The following is a 26889-nucleotide window of genomic DNA, read 5'->3' as shown; positions in this document are numbered from 1 at the left end:
AGTATCATATAATATATATAGTATGATATATATATGTATGTATATATAAACTAATACACTATGTATAATGTATAATATTTATAATATGTATAGGAATATGCATGTGTATGTATCTGTATTATAGACATATGCATGTGTATGTACAATGATTTTGGCTCAGGTCATGATCTCACAGTTTCATGACTTTGAGCCCCACGTCAGGCTCTGCACTGGCAGCACAGAACCTACTTGGGATTATCTCTCCCTGTCTCTCTGCCCCTCCCCGACTTGTGCTGCCCTCTGTCTCTCTCAAAATAAAACAAAAAAATAAACTTAAAAAAAACCTTTATGACATTTATACTGCTTTATTATTTTTTACCATGTGCATGTATTACTTTAACAATTAAAAAACACAGCATTATTAACAATAACCAAACCATGGAAGCCACCCAAGTGTCCACTGATAGATGAATGGATAAAGACGATGTATACACACACACACACACACACACACACACGCACGCACACTTACAACGGAATATTATTAACCCATAAAAAAGGACAAAATCTTGCCATTTGCAACAACATGGGTAGATCTAAAGAATATAATGCTAAGCGACATAAACCAGTCAGGGAAAGACAAATACCATACTATTTTGCTCATATGTGGAATTTAAAAGATAAAACAAATGAATGAAGAAAAAAAAAAAAAGACAGACCAAAAAACAGATTCTTTTTTTTTTTTTTTTTTAATTTTTTTTTCAACGTTTATTTATTTTTGGGACAGAGAGAGACAGAGTATGAACAGGGGAGGGGCAGAGAGAGAGGCAGACACAGAATCAGAAACAGGCTCCAGGCTCTCAGCCATCAGCCCAGAGCCCCAAGCGGGGCTCGAACTCCCGGACCGCGAGATCGTGACCTGGCTGAAGTCGGACGCTTAACCGACTGCACCACCCAGGCGCCCCCAGATTCTTAACTGTAGAGAATAAACTGTTGGTTACCAGAGGGGAAGTAGGTGGAGGCAATTAAGGGTACACTTATCATGATAAGCACTGAGTAATGTATAGAATTGTTCAATCACTATATTGTATGCCTGAAATTAATGTAACACTCTACATTAATTACACAGGAATTAAAATAAAAATAGTAACAATAAAAAAGCACAACTTTTAAAAGATGTCTCTCCATCTCCTATTCTCCTTGGTAACATCTCCTTAGTGCTATGTAAGTATTCAGATGCTCAAGCCTTATTTTATTAACCAGGAGTCCTCTCAAAGCTGGGTGTGGATCATGACCCTCTAATCAGTTATTAGATAAGGAAAAGTGGGGAATATGTGTGATTAATTTCAGTTCTATGGGTATTTGTTCAGCAAGTTCCATACTAGACAGTAAGGGCACAGGAATGTCCTGTGGTCCCAATCCTCTGGTACTCAGGGTTTAGACACTAGTGAAGACACTAATGGGAGTAGGGATGAAAAACTTAATGAATGCATTTCATGGTTGAATTTTATAGACAGGTCCTGAAGTACAAACAATCTGTCACGAGGCAGTTTGATTATCTGCTTTGAGCCATCCATCAGTCTTAGGGATGGTCCTCTAAGAGGAAAGATGGCCATTTGCAGAAACATTACGTAGGATGACCACAAGGATGATAAATGCAAACATCAAAAAGGTTTCTTATTTATAATAAGAAAATACACTTATTTAATTACATGTACTATAAAAAAAGAAGATAAAAAATCCCTAGAATTAAATATAAGAACTATAACTCCATGTTTTCTATGTTCCAAATGGTTATTTCCCATTTGATTATCTGAAACTTATAATTCAAATTCTCAATGAGAAAATACTGTACATTGTAATTCTCTTGTCTGGACTTGCCCAAAAGTTATTTCATGTATAACGAAGGCAGAACATAAAGCATCTTTTTTTACAGAAAAAATGCATGCATTCATTTAACAAGAATTTATCTACTCTAGCATGCATCAGACACTGTGTTGGGAAGTGGGGAAAAAAGGATGAGTGAAACCAGACACTAACATTGATAAAATAATAAAATGTGAGCTGCAGTTGTAATGAAGGCTGTGAAGGAGAGCCACATAGTATCTTGAGAGCTGGTAATAAGGTTTGATCTTATCAGGGAGGTCAGAGAGAGCATCCCTCTAGAGACCATACTTTTGATGGTTAACCTGCTGAAGAGGAGGAGGTAAGGGCTCTCCAGACAGAGGGCACAAATAGCAGAACAGAGGCCTGGTTGGAAGGACTGAAAGGCAGACAGTGGGGCTGGGTGTATAGAAAGCTAGGACAAGCCAGGCACAAGTGAGGGCAGACGAGGGCTCCAAGATCATATTAATACCTTTGTCATTATCCTGTGAAAATGGGCTCAGAATTCTGGATTGAGTTCCCAGAAACACATTTCCACTTCTGGGGACTCTCCCACCTTCTAACCTCCCAAGCAATCAGAATGGAAACTGTGTGACTCTACATTACTGATAGCAAGTTCCAATCCTATATTAGGGTATGCTAAGGAAAGGGATGTAGGACGGGACAACAGGGCAAAAACACAAGGGTTCAAGTGTTGGAAATTGGAAGAACATTGAGGTCATGGCCTCTTATTACGGAAAATCCTTAGCATTTTTTCCAGCTTTAATGAGAAATAATTGACATATAACATTGGGTATGTTTAAGATGTACAATTTAATGAGTTTATATATGTATATATTGCAAGATGATTACAATAAGGTTAGTTAACACATCATCACTTCACAAAGTTACAATTGTGTGTGTGTTGTGTGTGTTGTGAGAATTTTAAAAATCTACTTTTAGCAACTTTCAAGTATACAATATAGTATTGTTAACTACAGCCACCATGCTGTGTATTATGTCCCCAGAACTTATTCATAGGATATCTGGAAATGTGTACCCTTGACCACCTTCACCCATTTCTCCTATTCCTCAGTCTCCTCTCCTGGTAAAAAAACACTCTGGTTTCTGTTTCCATGAGTTTGTTTGTTTTGAGATTCCACACATAAGTGAAATCATACAGTATTTGTCTTTCTCCGTTTGACTATTTCACTTAGCATAATACCCTCAAAGTTGAACCACGTTGTTGCCAAAAGAAGGGTTTTACTTTTTTAATGGCTGAATAATATCCCATTAATCATATTCCATCTCATTATATGTGTATTTCACATTTTCTTATCCATGCATCCATAAATGGTCATTTAGGTTGTTTCCATGTCTTGGTTATGATGAATAACTCTCCAATGAGAATATATACATATATATACATATACATATATACATATATATGTATATATGTACATATACATATGTACATATGTATATGTATACATATATATGTGTGTATATATATATATATATATATATATATATATATGTTTGAAATACTTATTTCATTTCCTTCAGATATATACCCAGAAATGGAATAGCAGGATCATAAGGTACTTCTATTTTAATTTTTTGATAAAACTCCATACTGTTTTCCATAGTGGTGCACCAATTTACATCTTCACCAACAGTGCACAAGATTCTCTTTTCTCCACATCCTTATGAACACTTGTTGTTTCTTCTCTTTTGGATAACAGTCATTCTAACAGAGAGGTGATGTCCCATAGTGGTTTTGATTTGAATTTCCCTGATAGTGATACTGAACATCTTTTCATGTACCTGTTGGTCACCTATATATCTTCCTTAGAAAAATATGTATTCAGATCTGCACATTTTAATCAGATTATTTATTTGATACTGAGTTGTATAAATTCTTTATATATTTTGGATATGTATATATCCCCTTATCAGATGTATAATTTGCAGATATTTTCTCCAATTCAGTTTCTTTCTCCTTTTCATTTTGTTGATGATTTCCTTTGCTCTGAAGAAACTTTTTAGTATAATGTAGTCCTACTTATTTATTTTTGCTTTTGTTGCTTTTCCTTTGGTATCAGATTCAAAATATCATCTCCAAGACCTATGTCAAAGAGCTTTACCACCTCTGTTTTCTTCTAGAAGTTTTATGGTTTCAGGTTTTATTTTCAAGTCTTTAATCCAGTTTATTTTTTGTGTACTGTGTAAGATAATGGTCAAGTTTCATTATTTTGCATGTGGTTGTCCAGTTTTCCCAACAACATTTATTGAAATAACTGTCCCTTCCCCATTGTATATTCTTGGATCCTTTGTCATAAATTAATTAACCATATTTTTGTGGATTTATTTCTTGGCTCTCTATTCTATTTCATTGACATTTGTGTCTATTTTTATGGCAAACCATACTGTTTTCATCACTATAACTTTGTAGAATAGTTTGAAATCAGGGAATGTGATGTCGTCAGCTTTGTTCTTTCTGAAGATTGTTTTGGGTATTCATGTTTTCTTTTCTTTTCTTTTTTTTTTTTTTTGTACCTCTTCACAAATTTTAAGATTATTTGTTCTATTTTACTGAAAGAATGCATTGGAATTTGATAGGGATTGCACTGAATCTGTATATTTCTTTGAGTCATATGGATATTTAAAACATACTGATTCTTCTAATCCATGAGCACAGAATATCTTTCCATATATTTGTGTCTCTTCAATATCTTTCATCAATATCTGATAGTTTTCAATGTACATGTCTTTTTCCTCATTGGTTAAGTTTATTTCTAGGTATTTTATTCTCTTTGATCCAATTGTATGTAGGATTGTTTTATTTCTCTTTCTCATAGTTGATTAGTAGTGTATAGAAATGCAACAGATTTCTGTGTATTGATTTTGTAGCCTGCAATTTTACTAAATTCATCTAACAGATTTTGATAGAGTCTTTATGGTTTTCTATATATAATAACATGCCATCTGCATATAGTGACAGTTTTACTTCTCCTTTCCAATTTGGATGCCTTTTATTTCTTTCTTTCTTTTTTTTTTTTTTTTTTTTTTTTTTTCCTTACTTTCTCCAGCTAGGACTTCCAATACTATGTCAAATAAAAATGGTGAGAGTGGGCATCCTTGCCTTGTTCCTGATCTTAGAGAAAAGGCTTTCAGATTTTCATTGTTAAGTATGACATTAGACATGGGCTTGCTAAATATATGGCCTTTATTATGTTGGAGTACATTCCATAATTCCTTCTATATCCATTTGGCTGAGGGTTTTTATCATGTGTGTTTTTTTTTTAATATTTCATTCTATTAATGTGATGCATCCCATTTATTGACTGCACATTTTAAACCATCTTTGCACCCCAGGGATGAATCCCACTTGATCATCATGTTTTATAATCCTTTTAATATGATTTTGAATTCAGTTTGTTAGTATTTTGTTGAGAATTTCTGCATGTACATTCATGATGTTGGCCTGCAGTTGTTTGGTTTTTTCTTTTTTTCTTCTCGCAGTGTTCTCATCTGGCTTTGGCATCTGGATAATGCTGATCTAATAACATAAGTTTGGAAGTACTCCCTCCTCTTCAATTTTTTTAGATGATTTTAAGAAGGATTAGAATTAATTCGTTTTTAAAATGTTTGGTAAAAAACACCATTGAAACCATGTGGTCCTCAGCTTTTCTTTGCTGGGAGGTTTTATATTATGGATTCAATCTCCTTACAAATTATTGGTCTGTTCAGAATTTTAATTTCTTTATGATTTATTCATGATTCTTGGTAGGTTGTATGTTTCTAGGAATATATCCATTTCTTCTATTTTTTAATGTTTATTTATTTTTGAGAGAGAGAGAGACAGCATGTGAGCAGGGGAGGGGCAGAAAGAGAGGGAGACACAGAATCTGAAGCAGGCTCCAGGCTCTGAGCTGTTCGTACAGAGCCTGACACAGGGCTCGAACTCACAAACCACGAGATCATGACTTGAGCCAAAGTTGTATGCTCAACCGACTGAGCCACCCAGGCATCCCATTTCTTCTATGTTTTAATTGTTGGCATCTATTTGTTCATAGTAGTCTCATATAATCCCCTTAGTTTCTGTGCTATCAAATGTCTTCTCTTGCATTTATAATTTTATGTATTTAAGCCCTTTTTTTCTTGGTTAATTTAGGTAAAAGTTTATCAGTTTTGTTTATCTTTTCAAAGTGCCAATGGTTGGTTTGGTTTGTTAATCTTTTCTATTGTCTTCCTATTCTCTTTTTCATTTATTTCTGCTCTAATTTTTATTATTTCCTTTCTTTTGGTAACTTTTAAATTTTTTTTTTTCAACATTTATTTACTTTTTGGGACAGAGAGAGACAGAGCATGAATGGGGGAGGGGCAGAGAGAATGGGAGACACAGAATCGGAAACAGACTCCAGGCTCTGAGCCATCAGCCCAGAGCCTGACGCGGGGCTCGAACTCCCGGACCGTGAGATCGTGACCTGGCTGAAGTCTGACGCTTAACCGACTGCGCCACCCAGGCGCCCCACTTTTGGTAACTTTTAGTTTGTTCTTCTTTTCCTAGTTCCATGAGGTTTAAGATAGGTACTTTGAGATTTTTCTTCTTTCCTTGATGTATGCATTATGTTGCCAAAGATTTCCCTGTTAGATTTACGTTTGCTGCATTCCGTAAGTTTGGCATGTTGTATTTCCATTTTCATTTGTTTTAAGATATTCTTTTTTTTTAATATGAAATTTATTGTCAAATTGGTTTCCATAGAACACCCAGTGCTCATCCCAACAGATGCCCCCCTCAATGCCCATCACCCACTTTCCCCTCCCTCCCCCATCAACCCTCAGTTTATTCTCAGGTTTTAAGTGTCTCTTATGGTTTGCCTCCTTCCCTCTCTGTAACTTTTTTTCCCCCTTCCCCTCTGCCATGGTCTTCTGTTAAGTTTGTCAGGATCCACATAAGAGTGAAAACATATGGTATCTGTCTTTCTCTGTATGACTTATTTCACTTAGCATAACACTCTCCAGTTCCATCCACGTTGCTACAAAAGGCCATATTTCATTCTTTCTCATTGCCAAGTAGTATTCCATTGTATATATAAACCATAACTTCTTTATTCATTCATAAGTTGATGGCCATTTAGGCTCTTTCCATAATTTGGCTATTCTTTTATTCACTTTTTGAGTTCATCTTCGATCCATTGGTTGTTCATGACTGTTAATTACCATGTATTTGTGAAATTTCCAGCTTTCATTCTGTTATTGATTTCTAGGTCATTCCATTGTGATGTGAAATGATACTTGATATATAATTTACATTTTCTTGAATATTTTGGTTTATAGGATCTACCCTAGAAAATGTTCCATGTGCACTTGTGAAGAAAGTGTATTATGCTGCTCTTGGATAAAATGTTCTGTATATGGTCTTGTAAGACCATTTGGTCTATAGTATTGTGAAAAAATCCTTAGGCTTCACATAGTCCCAGACTATGATTTCTTTGAATGGCCTGAGTGCAGAGCCACCATCTCTTATCATTAGTTACTTCCCCACTAGGTTCTTTCCTACCTCACCCCACTACAGAATGCAAAACAATTTTATTTTTTTACTCCAGTTTCTAATTCTTTAAGTAAGCACAGTTCCCTGGAGTTTCTTAAGGATAATTGCCAACAGCATGGAAGCTCCATTGAGCATTGGACTTCTCTCTTGGAAAGGAAGCTGTATGGTGATTGTGATGGGCCTGTGGTAGGAAGTGCAACGGAGGCTGAGGAAGTGACCAAAGTAGCCCTGGAGATGGAGGAGGGCTGAGTTGCAAAAATAATTAAGAGGAACTCCATCTTCCCAGCTGTTAGTTGCTTTCAGCAGCTCTGACACTGCAGTCTCATCTAAGATGGGCATTGCCTTACGTGAGGCAGTAGGTGTAAAGTAGAAGGAGTTGGTAGTGAAAGGGATGGGAACAAACAACTCTAAATGGAAACAGCAGCAAAGCCAAGGATGTTCCCAGCCACATATTGGTCAGCATGCCCCAGCTCATCCTTGAACCAGTTTCCTTCCTGCCTGGGGATGGCTGCTCTGCCATGAGTTTGCAGTTCACTTGTGTCAGCTTCCTTTCTTTTCTTTTTTGAAAAAAAAATTAATGTTTATTTATTTTTGACAGAGAGAGAGAGAGAAACAGAGCATGAGTGGGGGAGGGGCAGAGAGAGATGGAGACACAGAATCAAAAGCAGGCTCCAGGGCCTGAGCAGTCCACACAGAGCCCGACACAGGGCTTGAACCCGTGAACCACAAGATCATGACCTGAGCTGAAATCGGACACTTAACTGACTGAGCCACCCAGGCGCCCCTACAATAGCTTCTTTTCTTACCGCTCTTCTCACCATCTTCTCATACTCACTCCATTTTCTACTTCTTATCTCACCCCATGTCTTGACAGGTAGTTTGGAATGAGGTCTATTGGGCGAAAAGCTAAATGAGGATAAACACACACACACACACACACACACACACAACACACACACACACACACTCTCTCTACTCTCAGGTCCCAATATTGCTTTCAATGTGTGCAGAGATCCAAAGGAAAAAAAAGCATTTCAAATCAAGGTTTTTACATTTCCCAGATCCCCTGATGCATATCCCTGCTTTACCCAGCAAGGAGGCATATTTTCATTGTTTTATGAAGGATGAAGAAAGCTGATGAGTCCTCATTTCCTTCTGTATACAACATGGGAAAGCAGCAACTCTGCATACTTCTTTTTTCCTTTTCACTATGGATGAGGAGATAAAATATTTGCAAAGATGAAAAAAAAGAGGCAATAATTTAGGATGCTAACCTTTCCCCACGGCAGTGCCAGCACATCTTTCTGGCTTGCCTAAGGGATTCAGAATTTGCAGAAGCTTGGAACCTCTGAGCTGCTGGTGATCACCTTCCCAGATTCTTGTAATTATATGCAAGGGCTGACATTTGTAAGGTTGGGCAAATGTCTGGCTTTTAAACTGGGGAATTGGCAGTGTGCCGGAGGCACCATAAACCACAAGATGGGCACCTTCCTAGTAGTTAATTTTATAAGAAAATATATTGTAGGAGGGCTGTAAAATTAAACAGGTAAGTAATGTAAACTATTTTGTTTTACAAAACAGATTACAATATATATTTATACTTTAAAATACAATATAAGATTTCAACTAAAACAAACCCCCCCCTCATAGAGTCTATCTCTAGAGACTCTGAGGATATAGACATATTAACCTTTATATTTAAAGCGTCTTTGATGATAAAGTGAAACAAGCACTGATATGATACAAAGAGAGATGGATGTGCAGGTACTTTCTATATAAACTCAATCATCACAAGTTACTGATGGTGAAATCAATGGCCTGGTGTGGATCCACAGAAAAAGAATTAAGCTAGAAGAAATGTGGGTAGAAGAAGAGGCAGGGTTGGAAATAGGGACCTAAAGGATGTATGGGAATCAGGACCTTTATTGGGATAAGTTTTTGGGATCAGTTCTGGAAGAGTTTCAGTTCAACTCCCCTCTTTTCTTCTAATAGCAGAAAGTATATATTAATATCATTCCCACGCAACATATGAGGAAGCCTAGAACTGAAAAGAAATGGTCAGTAGTGGACCATTTTGGGCTGTAATCTCAAATGCTCCTGATTCCCAAACTCTTACCCTTGCTTCTCTGCCCTACTGGTGGATATTTGATCTCAGTGTTTACATGAACTAGCTGGGTGTGGCTGGGCAAGTCAATCAACAATTCTGGGTCTCATTTTTCCCAACTAGAAAAATAAGGAGCTAAGACAGGTGTGATATCCAAAGTGGCTTCCAATCCCACGACCCTATGTTCTTAGAATTTTTTTTTTAAATGTGCAAACTTTCTTGATGTTTTGGGGGAAAAAAGCAATAAGCATTGGGTTTTCCCTCTCTTAAAGGCAAATGGCAAGACAACTATTATCTACTACCCAAGAATTCCTAGGGAAGAAGTATTAGAAAAGCTGTCTTACAGAACCATGCTTCGGTTTTATCCAAAATATTACCTGTCTTATTTACATGGGACTTCACTTTGAGACCACAATTAACTACAATTACCTTGTCCCTCATATAACTGAAAACTTATATATTTATATACAGAGAAAACAAAATGTTTTCATTCCCAAGGTTTAGATAAACTGTAGAAAACTTGGAACTGCTGAAACAAGTTCACTTTATTTTTTAAATGACAGTCTACAGTGGTTGTGGCTAAGTGTGATATAGAATGTATGGTGTGATGCTAACAGGCTTCAGTTCTAGATGGCTCAACTCATAGGGCTCAACCACAGGACATGGAGGCAGCTTAGAGGATATAGCTAGTTTTCAACAAAGCCATAGAAGTAATCCAACAGAAAGTGAGGTGGTTTTTATGAGAAGAGACTGATGACCGGTGTCATTAAGGACCTGAGTAAAGCCTCCTTCAAATGTCAAATTACATGTTCAACAGTGTAGAAACTCTTCTAAAATCTAGATGATAGGAGTGAATTAGACATCCAAAAGCCTTTGCCCTCAAGGAACTCAGACTCCAGTGACAGAGTAATAATGATAACAATAGTAGCAAAAATAAAATTACTATTAACAATAGTTAGTAATAATAATTGTTAAGTACCCATCTTTATGTGTCTGACATCACAATAAGCACTTTAATGCATTATTTAATTTAATATTACAACAACCCCATGTTATAGGCATTATCATCCCCATGTGACAACTAAGGTTACTAAATCCTGGAGAGTAACTTGCTTTAGGACACACAACTGATAAGAGACAGACTCAGAATTTGAACCTAGATCTATGGGACCCTGAAACTTATGCCCATAGCCACTTTGATATCTACCCTCACTCTCCATTATTCCTTGGTATTCCAATACAGTGATACTCAAGAATGATCACACATGGTGGTACAGACCATACTATAAGAAACCTATATCACCACTGAGGTGAACAGGACACCAGAATCATGAACCAAAGGTAGCCTTTGAAGATGCCTGAGAGAAATTGGTATAGTATCTAAGAAGGCATCACCATACCCAAAGTCATCTAGGTTTTTGCCAAAGCGTCTTCTGGGAGTTTTATATTGTTGCATTTTATATTTATTATACTGTTTGAGTTACTTTTTGTGAAGGGTGTAAGGTCTCTGTCTAGATTCATTTCTTGCATGTGCAGGTCCAGATGTTCCAGTACCATTGTTGGAGACGTTATCTTTGCTCCATTGCATTGCTTTTACTCCTTTGTCAAAGATTAGGTGACTACGTTTATGTGGATCTATTTCTGGGCTCTCTGTTCCACTGATTTATTCATGTATTATTTCACCAAAATACACTGTCTTGACTACAGTAGCTTTGTAGTATGTTTTGAAATTAGGTAGTTCAGTCCTCCAAACTTGTTCTTCTCCTTCAATATTGTGTTAGCTATTCTACGTCTTTTGCCTCTCTGCCAGTGTCAATATCCATGAAAACAACTTGCTGGTATTTTGATTGGGATTACATTGACTCTATAGATCAAGTTGGAAAGAACTGACATCTTGACCATATTGAGTCTTCCTATGTATGAACATGAAACAACTCTTCAGTTATTTATTTATATAGATTTACCTTTATATATTAAGTTTTATTCTGGAATCTTGCTATAATTGCTAATTAGTTCCAGGAGGTTTTTTGTTGTTGTTATCAATTCTTTCAAATTTCCTACGAAACGATCATGTCATCTCCAAATTAAAACAGTTTTATTTTCCTTCCTAATCTGTATACCTTTTATTTCTTCTTCTTGCCTTATTGCATTGGCAAGGACTTTCAGTCTGATGTTGAAAAAAGTAGTGAGAGGGGACATCCTTCTTTATACCTGATCTTAGTAGGAAAACTGTGTTTCTCACCAAGTATGCTGTTAGTTGTAGGTTTTTGTAGCTAGTCTTTACCAAGTAGAGGAATTTCCCTTCTAGTTTACTGAGAGTTTATATCAAATTGGTGTTAGATTTTGTCAAATTATTTTTCTTCATCTATTGGTAATCATATGATTTTTCTTCCTTAGTTTAATGATATGATGGATTACAATAATTGATTTTGGAATGGTTAGCCAGCTTGCATACCTGGGATAAATCCCACTTGATCATGGTATATAATTGTTTGCATACTTTTTAAATTTTATTTGCCTATATTTTGTTGAAGACCTGTTTATTTTATAGCTGTTAAGTAAAAGCTTATCAGGGCAACTGGGTGGCTCAGTTGGTTAAGTGTCTGACTTAGGCTCAGGTTATGATTTGTGGGTTCAAGCCCAGTATCAAGCTCTATGCTGTCAGCACAGAGCCAGCTTCCCATCCTGTGTCCTCCTCTCTCTCTATCCCTCCCCCACTCCTCTCCCTCAAAAATAAATAAACATTAAAAAAAGCCTTATCAAGGCCTACCATGTATCTGATTTTGCCTTAGGTGGTAGATAGAGATTAGATCCCAGTTTCATAAGCTAAGTTCCAAAAGAATAGAAGTCTTAAGTAAAGGGAAAATAAGTTTTATCAAAAATATAGTTGCTTAGAAAGAAGATCTGGAAAGATTTAGGTGAACTTAGATTCCTTTAGAACATTTGAAAATAAATTTAGGTGACTAAATTATAGACATGAGATAATTTCATGTTGGTTTTGTTAATTTTGGTTCAATTTTCAGTCACTTGTGGTGAATTCTCCCTGTTGACAATGCCTGAAATGTGAAATAAGGTGTAAAAAACTATTTTCTTCAGTTCTAAAGATTCTAAGGAGACCTCCTTTAACTGTTCAGGACAGTCACATTTATATTACCATTTTCTCTCTCTCTCCTCATCTCTCCTTGGTAATATTTTACTCTATTATGAGCAGACTCTTTCCTAAAGTCACATTTCCCTAGGGTTCCTTAGTATGCAGGATGCTGATCTAGAACTGTTCAGAATCTTGAGTATGTTTTTAATAGTTATAGCCTTAAGAGTTTAAGGTATTACAGAAACAAATTATAATTGATTCCTCTAAGGATTTCTATGGAAATGGGCCAAAATTTCAAATGTAATAAATAATATAATTATTTATTAATTCTCAATATATTGATTTTAGTTTCCACTGATATGTCTGCCAATTTTGAAGGAGTATGTGAATATGTGAATATGTGAAGGAGTATGTGAAAAAATGTGAATATAATTGAGATGAGATATTAAGGTCTAAATATACTGGAACTAATGATAGGTCATTGTCCTGATGCCTTAGGATTTCCACACTTTCAAATTTCTCAGGGTTCGGGATTATAAAGGCATTTTGATAAAGTATATACTATCAAAATTACCAAAGATTCTTACAAAATAAGGACGGCCAGTGTTCAAAAATATTTATGGATTCTGGGTAGATGACACTGCTCCAAACTAAATTACCTATCAGTGGCCTGTTCGATTTAATTTGCTTTGCTTTTCCTCTTGACTAATGATATGTAGAATTCCATGATAATTCAAATCTCCTTCTTTCCACATAACAAAATTGTAGTCAGAAATGTGGATTCCAGGGGTGCCTGGGTGGCTCAGTCGGTTAAGCATCTGACTCTTGATTTTGGTTCAGGTCATGATCTCACAATTCTTGGGATGGAATCCCACAGGCTTTGCGCTGACAGTGCAGAGCCTGCTTGGGATTCTCTCTCTCTCCCTCTCTCTCTGCCCCTCCCCCACTCAATGCTCTCTCTCTCTCTCTCTCTCTCTCTCTTTCTCTCTCTCTCTGCCTCAAAACAAATAAATACACTTAAAAAATACACAGAGAAACGTGGATTCTACACTAGACATCCAGGAGGCCAATTTTTCCCCAGTGGAAAACAGATGAAAGTGACAAGTGCTTCTCTGCATCCTAAGCTAGGGTGTGAGACCATCAAAAGCATTTCTTTTGCTGGGACCAGGGCAAGTAAATTTATGAGAACAATGGCTTAAGGTAGACAGAGCAACTATTTGACGCCATGGCAGATTTCTGGTTCCTTAAATGACAGAATGGAACAAATCCTCCCACAAGCTGAATGCCCACTTTGGAATTGTTAGCATAGAGAGAAATAAACATCTCTATTCACTAAGCCACTGTATTTTAGAGTCTCTTTGTTACAACAGCTTAACTTTAACTAATATAGTCTCTTCCAAATGCATCTCAAGATGCATTTTAAAAATATGATCATTGACTAAAAAGGATTTGACATGAAAATCATTGTCCTAAAGAGCTAAGCATACTTGACTTCTCTATGAATTGTCAGAATTGTTTTTAAGTCCTTCAGAAAGGGAGCTGAGCTATGTTTATTTAATCTCACCCTTCAGATACAAGTATGTGTAAAGGGCAAGAAAAAGGAATGTCATTTGAGACTGGATGAGAAGAAGGAGCAAAATGCATGGAACTTATTTCACTGATCGAACTGAAAGTGTGGCCAATTCTTAGATGCTCTCAAATAGTTCCCTAGGGACAACGTCTTAATAGCGCTCCTATTTTTCAATGGGACTGAAAGATATTCCCAGAGTTACTACTGTGTGAAGTGGCTTTCCCATTTCCTTAAAAGGCTTACTGTTTTAATACTTTCTCTATAACAAAGCTGTTTTTTTTTTTTTTTTTTTTTAATGTAGCGTAACAGTAAGTGGTGCCCTCTGAGGAAGGGTGGATTTGAATTCATTTGCACCTTTTAGCCCTCAGTCAAGCTTTTACCTTGACGCAACTGCAAGGAGGTAGACATCCCCACCTCAGGAACAGTAATCAACTTGTAATCTTTATGACTTTTGGAAACACTTAATCTTTTAATTAAGTCCTAAATCATTCAGTTTGAACAGAACACCAGAGAGAATGACACCGGTGTCATTCACTGCATCTGTAGCACCAGAAGGCTAAGTTTCCAGGATTTTCATCTCTTTTGGGAGGTCCCCTGGGGTAACTCTGCCTGTGAGTCTCACTGTGATTTTTATGGAAGCTGAACTAGCGTATGTATATTGTTGCTAGACACGTGCAACTCTTTTCCAGAGCAAAGGTAGTACTTTTGGTTTCTTAGTTTCATGTCTTTTTATTATTAAACATCCACGTAGCTTAGAGAGACCAAGAGGGGAGTTTTACCACATTTTGTGGGATGAATGAATAAATGTGTGCATGTGTGAGTGTTTTTGCTAAAATCGTCTATTCAAATGGCAAGCACTCAGAGGGTTAGAAACAATTTAATAGCTAGAATTGTGTGTCTATTAATCTGTTTTTCCCAGTGCTTCATTAGGATCAGCCTGTAAAATAATATTCAAATATGGTATAATTGAGGCGGGTTTGACCCACTACTGCATTTAACCAAAGGGAAGTAAGTTACACTGATTCTAATGTTACTTTGTTTTGAGGGCCAGCAATTAACTAGAGGATTGCCAAGAGCAGCAAGGTTTCATATAGTGGGGATAAGGTGACCAGGGCAAAAAACAGGATGTCAGAGAAGGGAATTTATGAGGGAGAAAAGAGTCATCATTAGACCACCTGAAAGGAAATTTTCAAAGCAAATGGAAATTTCAAAGGGAAAAGAAGAAAGCCAAGAGGGAGGGGAGAACTGTCAGGGAGATAAAAGGGAGGGGCACACATTTTTGTCAATTTTGCTCTGGTTCCCAAGTGTATTACATAAGATAACTCTCCCAGCGAGCCCAGAATTGCAAGGCAATAGTTGTCACACCCTCTGAAATCTGTCAGCATTTAAAGTTGACAGAGAGCATGCCCTAAGCGTTGCCGTTGGAAGATGTCCTGGTTTCTTTCCAAGTCATGTCTGCGAATTTGGACAGATGTAGTGATTATATATATATATATATATATATATATATATATATATATATATTTGCCGAGTAGGGATAAGGTTAAAGAAACATTGGGCTCATCTTCGTTTTACCAGTTAGAAGCAAAAGAGCAAATGTGAATGCAAATGAGGGATTCAATTAGAAAAGCTGTGTTCTGGCAGCATTTCAAAGAAAGCGGAGGGACGCCAGGTGATGTGATAGAAACAGGCCTTCAACACTGATAACAGAAATATATTGACTAAATATGAGAGCTGCTTTTAGCTAAGTTACGCTGCTTAAATTTCTTCCACAAATTTCCAGCCAATAACTCAATGTCTGAAATTCCTTCCTCTCTAAAACCGCCACCTCGTACCTGGAAAGCAAGATTCAAGTTTTTTCTTTTACTCCACAGAGAATATTTTCCCAATTACTCAAGGGATACACTTTTCCACCTGGACTTCATTTCTGTTAACTATATTGGCTCTCATAAAATGGACTAAAATTATTTTTGCTGTTCACTTCTCAGTAAAAATTCCATTGCCATGTATCATGTCTAGCCTCTTTTGTTAAACTTATTAGCACCAAAGCGTCCAAGTCAGGCTCAAAGGGCAGAAGGCACGCACGAGATCTGAAATGTCCATCAGGGAAGTTCAAATCTGTCCCTCTGAGACTGGTTCAGCAGCCAATTCAAATCTTTCACAGGAATCTGGGAGTTTAGAGCCCCTGTAAGCCTCATCTGGATCTATTTTTCCAAAAGTAACACCGGCTTTTCTTTGGTATTTTACCAAATGTGGCTTTTCATCCTGAGTGTAAGCAGAGTCTGGTGCCCTCTGGAAGCATTATGTTGGAACAGTCACAGCAGTTACTGGAAGTCAGAGTGGAAAAGTCTGGTTCCTCTTCCAGGAGAACTTCAAAGGGGGCAGGGCCTGTTCTCATCATGTGCCTTCCCAAAATGCAGTTGTGTTGCACAGCAGATACTCATCAGTGTGTGTCTCTCAGGAAGGGGTGGTGGGTTTTGCCGCCACCAAGGTCGCTCCTTAAAAGGCTGAGGAGTGGGGAGAGGCTGGGAGGGCACAGGTTTCCTCTGTAGCTAAAGGACCTCCAACGTACTGGTGTATGTCACATGCTCCAGACACACTGTGAGTGTGGTGATGATGTCTGAGTTGCCACGAAATGAGAATGCTTACTGTTGAAATTACCCCGGTATGAGATCAGTTTTGGCAATTAAATAACCAACCCCCTTTCAAATGATAGCTGTACCATAGTCAAAACTTTGTTGTAGTGCAGCTAGAGTTACAGTGGGTTTGTAGGCCATAAATCTAAAAGTAAAGATTTGTAAATCTAAAGAAAACAAGTGTCTAAGAAATCACAGCAGGCAGGCAAGTGGGCTGGTATGTCCAGAGAAGTTAGGGTAGGGCCTCGGGGCCAATCTGTACCTCTCTGACTGACCATTGTTCCATGGGCCATAATAAACAACAAAGGGGCATGTTCTTAAGTGAAGTTAAGTGTTGTGTATGGCTTGGCTCTCTGACTGAAAAAGTTCTTGAGTTTTCATTTTACCTTAACAAGGTGGATAGTGCCATTCTCACAAATACCATTTTTAGTTGAGAATGCTTTTGAGAAGCATATTTGTTTTTCCTCAAATAGAGATGTTTGTCCATCAGGAGAATACTGACTAGGAAGCCTTTGTCTATCAGTTATTTTGCCAATCAACAATTCTGTTTCTTGTGTATCTTCAGTTAGGCAACACTTTGGGTTATAATCATTATCCTTGTTATCAAACAGCAAATATTTGCTGAGCTTGTCCTATAGATATAACACTAGGCACTGGCTGTGCACAGAATATGTGCAAGTGAATCCATGCTCACTAAAGAATTCCAAACTGGCTGTGAGCACAGGATATGTAAACAAACATCTATGGGACAAATATGAAAGAGCCATTGTTAATTGTTCGGATTATAATGCTGAAAGATTTCAAAAGATATAATGACCACCAAGAGTTGGCATATTCAAGACTTCTCAGAGATTAATAGTTGCCTGCCTAAGTGTGCACAGTATGTCTTTATTTGGGGATGGGGGAAAGAGCAGTGGTGGTCAACGCCTGTGTGATTTCAGTGCACATGTGTGTATGTGTGTGTGCATACGAGAATGTGGGCATGTGTGAGCATCTTATAAGGAAGAACACAGGATTGAACCTGGCAAGTTATATAACATGTTCTGAGACTTATCAGCTCATCTGAGGGTGATAGAAGATGTGTCCACACTGGGTATATGATAAGAAATCTCTCCAACTATATTCTGGAGAAAGCACAAGTCCTGAGAAAGCTGAGAAAATAACAAAGGTCAAATAACCTTAGGAAATGCTGGAGAGTAAATCATCCTTTTAAAGACACAAAAGTGGGCACCTGTGTGGTACAGCTGTTTAAGCACCTGACTTGATCTCGGCTCAGGTCATCATCGTTCGTGAGCTCGAGCCCCACATTGGGCTCTGCACTAAGGGCATGGAGTCTGCTTGGGATTCTCAAAATAAACTCAAAATAAATAAAAAAATACAGATATAAAAACAAAGCACATACAAATTTCTTGGCACACTAATTCACATCCTTGAGAAAGAGATGTCTTCTCCCTTCACAAATTTTTAATTTTTTTTGTTTTATTTTATATTTGAGACAGAGAGATAGAGAGGGAGGGAGAGGGAGAGAGAGAGAGAGAGAGACAGACAGAGAGAGAGAGAGAGAGAGAGAGAGAGAGAACCTGCAGGGAAGGGGCAGAGAGATGGAGACAGAATCTGAAGCAGGCTCCAAGCTCTGAGCTCTCAGCACAGAGCCCTATGCGGGGCTTGAACTCAGGTGCAGTGAGATCATGACCTGAGTGGAAGTCAGAGGCTTAACCGACTGAGCTACCCAGGCGCCCCTATCTTCACAAATTTTGAAAGCACTGGTTTAGGGAGATACATAAGGCACCTATTGTTCAGTCCAGAAAGAGTAAATGTTAACCTGCAAGCAATGGAATATGATCAAAGGCTCCTGAGCAGACGGGAAACATGCACCAAGTGGCATTTTAGAAAAATTAATCTAGTATGGTAGAACATATATTAAGAAAGGAGGGGACCTAGAACCAGGAGATTGTTGTGGATATTTTCTCTAAATCCATTCCCACATGACTTACAAAGTGTTGTGGATTTTGTTTGTTTCCTTTTTAAAACTTTTCTCTTGAGCTGTGGACCAATTTATTTAAATAAAGTATTATTTCGGATCCAATAAATTGAGAGAAAAGTAAAACTTATCTGGATAATGAAGAGCAGAGCAGGGTTTGGAGCAAGAGTGAGAGAAGGACTGATCTATAATATATGGGTACTGGGAGAGAATCAAGGACTAATCAGAAAGCTGACTTCACAAAGGACATAGGAAATAAATTCCAAGTTGCAAAATGCTAAATGGTCCACAAGAAAACTGGAGTAATTGGGTGCCTGGTGGCTCAGTTGGTTGAGGAGCCAACTCTTGATTTTGGCTCAGATCATGATCCCAGGGTTGTGGGATAGAGCCCCGTGTAGGGCTCTGCACTAGGATGGATTCTGCTTAAGATTCTCCCTCCTTCTCTCTCTCTCTCTCTCTCTCTCTCACTCTCTCTGTCTTTTATTTTTAGAGAGAGAGGGAGCACAAGCAGGGGAGATGCTTGACTCCAGACAAGATGAAAAGGAGATGTGGGCTCTTGCTCAGGCAAAACTTTGTATTTTACTGTTTCCTTTAAACAAATATTTAAGATCTCTAACTAGGCATCCCTAAGGTAGGAAGAATTGCCATGATAGAGATTATACAGATGGTCCAGTTATCCCTCTCCAACCCAGTGTCCATTGTGCTTCCATAAACATAGGCTATAGTGGAATCTAGAGAGGAAAAAAGGCATGCCTTAAATTCTTAAATGATGTGACCAAATCCTTCCTCATTTAATTTGATTCAGGCTTATATTTTCCATTTTATTCTCACCAAGATCTTCAAAATAAATACCATATTAAGAAGAAATAAATCTCCTACCTTTGACATCATTCTAGATATCTCTTCCCTGGAGTGATGAATTTAAATTATTTCTTTACATTTGTACATATTTTATTTTTCAGTTAAGAGCCACCATGTGAGAAGTTTGAGTTCATAAGGGTCTAATCTATTTTTCTTGATTAGAAAACTCTAAAATGAAAACTAAACCCCATGTTACCTTAATATTGTAAAACAGATTTAATAATGGCTTGAGGAAAAAAAGCACCAGGAAATGTCATTGTAGGTAAAATGTTTAGAGAGCTTTAGGTTAGTGAAAACAAGTGATTACAAGAACATTTTGCCTCTATCTGTAAGTGAAGCAGTCACTATTTAAAACAATCCCTCAAGACTAAAAATATATATATGAAGATCACAAAAATTAGTTTGTTTTTATCAACAGCCACTTCTTAGGTTTTTTTTTTTTAAATTAAATATACTGATACATGCATGTGCATACATATCAATGCTTCCATTATTTTGTAGCTCACAACAAAATAATGATAATGCTAGGCTTTATATGCATAATGATTCACGTAAGAGAAAAGCCTTACTTTATGAAAGAAAACCCATTAGAGGTCAAATCTTACTAAAGCAAGATTTTTCATTTAACCAAAGACATTGTGCCACAGTGTATCAAATCATTGCAGGTGGTATCCAATACAATAAAATCCAAGAACACAGAATACCTGAATAGCCTCTTCAGAGTCCACAGTAGGACTCAGAGACTCTACCTGCCTTTTGAGTCTCTTTAAAGCACAGAAAACTATATCCATCAGAGGACCTCTTATTTCTCCTGTTAGCCTTGACTTTAACAACAAAATAAAGAAATACAAACTATCAAAAGCTAGATCACTTACCATAAATCCCGGTTGAGATGCAGGGAAATGCCTGTGAATAAACCACAAAAATAACAATAAATTTTAAAGGAACAACTTTGCTGACATCATCTATTTCAGTATCTATTTGCTTGATACGGGATGTTCTCTATTCATATGCTCAGACCTCTGAAACCCTACTCAGTTGGAGAAGGAGACACTGTGGAAATGGATGTATCAAAACTGAAAACTTCTCCTTATCAGCAGCAATCACATCAGCTCCCAAGAGTCAACTGTCAAATTTCCAGGAATCTTGTGAACCAACTGTTAAATCTAGTTATAATTAAGAAATTGAGTCATATAAGCCTGCAACGAAATGTTATATATAAAACAAATATTCAGAAATCATCTCATCACTTCCTAGTTTGCCACATTTTACTATTACCTCTGCTCTTGAGAAGACCTATGTCTATTATACATTTATAAAATATGTAATATAATATAAATAATGAATAATATATTCTATATAATATAAATATCATATACATTTATAAATATATCATATGTTATATAACATATAAGTATATTATATATTATAAATTTTTAAATGCTTATTTATTTATTTTGAGAGGGAGAGAGAGAGAGAGAGTGGTCATGTTGGTAGCTTAAAACTTGAAAACATTAATCAAACTTCATGTTGGACCATACTTGTGGGTCAGTGGAAACCACAGGTTGGCTATAGATGCAAAATTTTTGTAACATTTACAAAAGTTTTTTGTAAGAATCAATCTGCTGTATAGAATTTATAATAAAGAATTTATTATTAAATGTATAATAAATGTATTATATATAATAAGTAATATATATTGTATATTTTATTTTTGTTTGTAAGTTGTGTGCTAAACATTCTTTTTATTAGTAAAATTTTAAATACATGTATACATACATACCTACTCATGTTTTAGAGTCAGGTTTGTTTAAATTGTATTTATTTATTTTGAGAGAGAGAGAATGCAAGCAGGTGAGGGGCAGAGAGAAGGAGAGACAAAATCCCAAGCAGTCAACACACCGTGAGATTATGACCTGAGTAGAGATCACGAGTCGGACGCTTAACTGACTGAGCCACCAAGGCACCCAAGTTTTTTCACCATTTACAGACACACTACTGCTTATACCTTCTTCAACGGACTGAATGTTTGTGTCTCCCCAAATTTATATGTTGAAGCCCTAACGTGATGGTATCTGGAGGTGGAATCTTCGGAAGTTAAGGAGGGGGACGGTAGAGGCCCCATGACAGGGTTGGAGTTCGGATAAGAAGAGGAAGAGAGCTAGCACTCTCTGCTCTTCCCCTCCAGGAGTTACGATGAGAAGACAGCCATCTGCAAGCCCCTTTCCAGATTTACCAGATCTGCTGGCATCTTGATCTCAGACTTCCCAGCCTCCGGAACTGTGAGAAATAAATGTTTGTTGTTGAAGCCACTCAGTCTGTGGTAATTTGTGATAGCAGCCCAAATGACTAAGACCCCATATTTTACCTAGCAATATTTAAAGAATTTGACTGAAAGAGTGTAGAAACAAATGTGAATATACAGCTAACTCTAAATTAGGCTCTCTAACAGAGGAACATGATCTGAGCATAGCAATGTCCTCTGCCAATGTACCTCTGTGTAAATTTAATCAAGTTGTTTTCATCCTTCTGGTCTTTTTATTTTTCAGTTGAAAATGAAGATGCTAGCATTCACCATATAGAAATGGGCTGGAGAAATCGATGACAGAATTTTTGCAACATGTGACTGATACTGTGCTACAGAATCTAAGAACTGCAGCTGTTTGACTGTAATAACAAGCATTATTACTGAGCTCCATAATGATGCAATGTCCATCTTTTTTCTTTATATCTTTGGGTTAAGTGTGTACTATATTTTATTTTCCTTAACATTTTTATAGACTGTATGTTTATTACCTTTACATGGATGTCCTATCTAAAAAGTCACAATTTATGTGATTTTGTTTGAGAAAGAGTAATACTGAACTCTTGAGCTCACCTATATGTCTGCAAAATGAAAAGTTTCTTTTTTCTGTTCCTTCACCAGGAACAGTGAAGTGCTACTGTTTCTTTTTTTTATGTTTTATGTTTGAGAGAGAGAGAGACACACACACACACACAGAGGAAGACGGGGACAGAGGATCCCAAGTGGGCTCTGCACTGACAGCAGAGAGAGCCCGATGTGGGGCTTGAACTCACAAACCGAACTGTGAGATCATGACCTGAGCCTGAGCTGAAGTCAGACGCTCAAATGACTGAGAGAGTGTGAAACAAATCCTCCTGGAAATATTCTCATCTTTTTAAAGGCATTCACCAAGACCACTGACAGGCCTTTCTCTCCATGTGAAAACCAGCTGCATGCTCACTGTAAGCAATTCGATAGTAATAGAAAGGGCTCAGAGTTCAGGGATGGCCTACCTGAAAATACAAATACAAATTAGAGAGGATTCAGGGTCATCCCCATGTGTGCCGTGCTCACTCATGTTCCACTCTGCTTTTTAAATGAGATAGAGGGAAGGGAGTCTACAGTTCATGCCCCAGGAATTCCATGAGAGTGAACTGAACACGTAAACACCCATCTTGTGATTGCAATAGAGAAAGAGAAAGGTTTGAGAATTGCTACATGGAACCATCAAGCAGAGGCCAGAAGATACCATGTTTTCGACAAGCAAGCCCACTGTAAATTCCACCTAGGCATCTTTCCAGTTCACGATGTTGGGTAGTTTACTGAACTTTCCTGAACATCAGTTCCCTCATTAGTAAATGGAAACAAATGAGGAAATGAGACTCACTTCAAAGGGTCTGGGGGAAGCTTAGGAGAAATAAGGAACACAGAGCATTGAATCTGACAGATAGTAATATCTCAATTAATGCTGATTCCTGAGGTGGGCACTGGCATGGCAACCAAGCTCCCCCTCAAGGGGAAATTGTTGCCCTACAGCAGGGCTTCCCAGACTCAGCTCTATTGATATTTCAGACCAGATAACGCTTTGTTGTTGGGGGCTGTGTGGTACATTGTGAGATGGTTGGTGGCATCTCTGGACTCTCTGTATCCACTTGATGCCAGTGGCATTCCCCCCCCCCCAGTTGTGACAATCAAATCTATTCCTAGGCATTGTCAAATGTCCCCTAGGGTCAAAATCATCTCTGGTTGAGGACAACTGCCCTAGAATCTGGGGTCTAGACCCCAGCAGTGCTGTCAGCAGACCGCCTCTATCAACTCTTCCAGGGATTGCCTCAGATGCAAAGGGCTACTCCACTCAGGGTCATACTCCTTCCGGACAGTCCACATCCAAAGACTAGTTAATACAGAGTGGCAAGGCCTTGGTTTATCTTAGCTCAATTCAGTGCAACACTAAAGGGCCCTACCAGCTCCAGAGCTCCCAACAGGTTCAGTGAAGCCATCACTGGACTTGCATCATAGCACATCTTTCCCTCTACCCACTCCTGATTCCCTCCCTTCTCTTCTCCAGGTGTAGATCCCAAGGGCACATCTTAATAAACATCTTGCACCATAATCTTTGTCTCAGAGTCTGCCTCCTTGGTAACTGATCTAACTCCCTTCCGTTTCCCTCTTAGGGTCAGCTATACGAGTCTTTTTTTCCCATTAGATCTAGCAGAAGAGAACATACTGAACAGTTAATGGCAACTTTCATTTGCCTCAGCTCCCAGCAATATCTTTGAATCAATCATGCAACTTGGTAATTGAGTCTGAATGTACCAACTGCCTTGCCTTTGTTAACAAGGACAAATAGCTTCATCGGAAAATGACATCGTTGCCTTGAATGTGAAGGCAAATGGTGGTGTAATGGAGGATGGCTTTGGTAGTATTATTGCATTCATTCAAACAAAAAAGCAATGATAAAGCAGAGACTGAAATACAGTATCATGGAAAAAGTTTGTTTTATGTAAAACAACCTTGCATGTAATTCACCCAAACTAAATCTCCTTCCTTAATCACTTTTTATTGAGAGACAGGGAGAGGGAGAGGGAGAGGGAGAAGGAGAGGGAGAGGGATGGGAGGGAGGGAGGGAGGGAGAGAGAGAGGGAGAGAGAGAGACAGGAGAGGGGGAAGAAAGAGAGAGGAGAGACAGAGAGATTGAGAAAGAAGGTGGGCAAGTGAGCTTATCTAAGGGATTTTACAGCACATAGTCTGTGTTCTTTGCCATAATAAATTTCTGATGGTGTCACCAGAAGTGAGTAGCATGGGATTTCTTTATTTCAAAGTTGTGGTTAACATAACCACCTCCCACAAAAATCCTCTTCTGTGGAAGAATGATAGATTGTACCAAAACCCAGCCAATTAGCCTGGTTTGTTTCAAGTGCACATAACTCAGCAGTCACCTGTGGAACTTGGGGAATGACATCACCAGCCAAATTTGTAAGGCTCCATATTCTCCTTACAGAAGCCCCAGGAGCAAAAGTCTCCATGCTAATCGGGCCCCAGCATATAGCCATCAGAAACTTGTTTCGTAACACTTGACTTTTCAGCATATTTTTCTATGTCAACACGCACTTGCTTTCTTGGGGGAAAATAATCATTTGACTTGGAGAGTGAGAGAGGATTTTTCTTTTGTGAAATTGTAGACTGAGCCACTACCTGGAAAATACTTCCCTAACCCAGCATGTTGGTTTCAAGTACATTTGTAAAAACACTGAAATCCTTAAGGCTGTAGACTATGCCTCCCATTCTCTTGAACATCTATTTCCACTTCTCCATTTGAGGGCAAGGAAGGAAATAGCCCCACTGCCTTATCTTGATTCTAATAGTGCCTCAAAACTCAGGCAATAAGCCCTAAGCCAACATCATAACCATCCCTTGCTTTTCCCTGACCCTTGATTCTTGGTTAATGCTTTCCTGTAAAGTGGGAATTTCTTTCTCTCTCTCTCTTTTTTTTTTTTTTTTTTTTTTTTTTTGCACTTTTTAGGACCACCAGTCCTTAGAAATAAAGTTTTATTTATTTATTTATTTATTTAAATTAATTAATTAATTTTTTCAATATATGAAGTTTATTGTCAAATTGGTTTCCATACACTTTCTCTCTTCTTTATCTATGTTCTTTGCCATCTACCCATTGCTTATGCAACAGCCTTGCCAGCTGGGTAGGATTAACTCCACCTTCAGCTGCACGTGAAGGTGTCGATTGAACTAAGTAAGTAGCACACATCCCCCTTAGCTACAAGGAGAGATGGAGAGTTCTGATATCTGTGAGCTGTTGGTGTAAATTAACTGTAAAGTGTTCCCAGTCTTGAGGATCTTTCAATTGCTGAGCCAACACTTTATTGTTTAGTCAGTTTTAGTTAGATTTTCCATTATTTGCAAGCAAAAGCATGTTACCTGATACACCTTCCATTTAACCATTTTTAATTATATGTCCCATTTCACTGAGGAAGCCATTGATTGTAAGAAACACCATTATTTTGTTGTACTTTGTGTACCCCTAAGAGGAAGCTCTATATGTTGAAATATAACACATGTTTTCTTGCCATTTAGGTTTTTATTGTATACTTAACTGAAATTGCTAGTTTGCCTTTATTTAGATCATTTCTTAAATCACATCTTGCTCTAAAGAATAGATTAAAAGAGATAAGCTGGTTAAGTTTTCCTAAAACTTGTCCACATTCAGAGTCCCGTACTTCTTTTTTTTTTTTTAATTTTTTTTTTTTCAGCGTTTATTTATTTTTGGGACAGAGAGAGACAGAGCATGAACAGGGGAGGGGCAGAGAGAGAGGGAGACACAGAATCGGAAACAGGCTCCAGGCTCTGAGCCATCAGCCCAGAGCCCGGCTCGGGGCTCGAACTCACGGACCGCGAGATCGTGACCTGGCTGAAGTCGGACGCTTAACCGACTGCGCCACCCAGGCGCCCCCAGAGTCCCGTACTTCTGAATCACTTTTCACTGAAGAGTCATAGGCAAGAGTTCTCCACAGTTTCATCTTTGTGCTCTCAAGAAAGGTGTTGCTGATCCAGTTCTTCCCAAGAGCTCCACTGTTGACTCTGGACTTTTCTTCTAGGCTTCTAACTCATTCTTTGAAAATTTTGAAGCTGGCTCCATCTCTGTTGCCAACAAAAGTTTTCAGACAACAGCCAAACACACACCTCCTTCTCATGTGGCCCCTAATTGGTTGACGGACTGAAAGTCAAGAGGTTGCAGCTGAACAGTAAGTCCACTGGGAATGATAACCAAGTGTACCCATGTACAGGCAGCAAAAACTCACCACGACTATCATTGACTGTAAAATATCCCAGGCTATAAGAGACATCCTACTTTCAAAGAAGATAGGATAGAGGCGCCTGGGTGGCGCAGTCGGTTAAGCGTCTGACTTCAGCCAGGTCACGATCTCGCGGTCCATGGGTTCGAGCCCCG

At 38.0% G+C, this 26889-nt stretch overlaps 1 protein-coding gene across 2 annotated transcripts in view; it reads right to left on the bottom strand.

The window, feature by feature from the left end:
* The window catches only part of MACROD2 (mono-ADP ribosylhydrolase 2), a 2046639-nt gene that overhangs the window by 547968 nt on the left and 1471782 nt on the right, over positions 1–26889 (bottom strand). For both annotated transcript variants that reach the window (XM_045445353.1, XM_045445352.1), the window contains exon 7: positions 20518–20548. In XM_045445353.1, the coding sequence (XP_045301309.1) occupies positions 20518–20548 (31 nt within the window). The remainder of the gene's footprint in view (positions 1–20517; positions 20549–26889) is intronic.

The sequence above is a fragment of the Leopardus geoffroyi genome, chromosome A3 (genome assembly GCF_018350155.1).
Source record: "Leopardus geoffroyi isolate Oge1 chromosome A3, O.geoffroyi_Oge1_pat1.0, whole genome shotgun sequence".
Taxonomy (NCBI): Eukaryota; Metazoa; Chordata; class Mammalia; order Carnivora; family Felidae; genus Leopardus; species Leopardus geoffroyi.
Note: the sequence above shows the minus strand (reverse complement) of the source record. Positions and strands in the feature narration are given on the sequence as shown.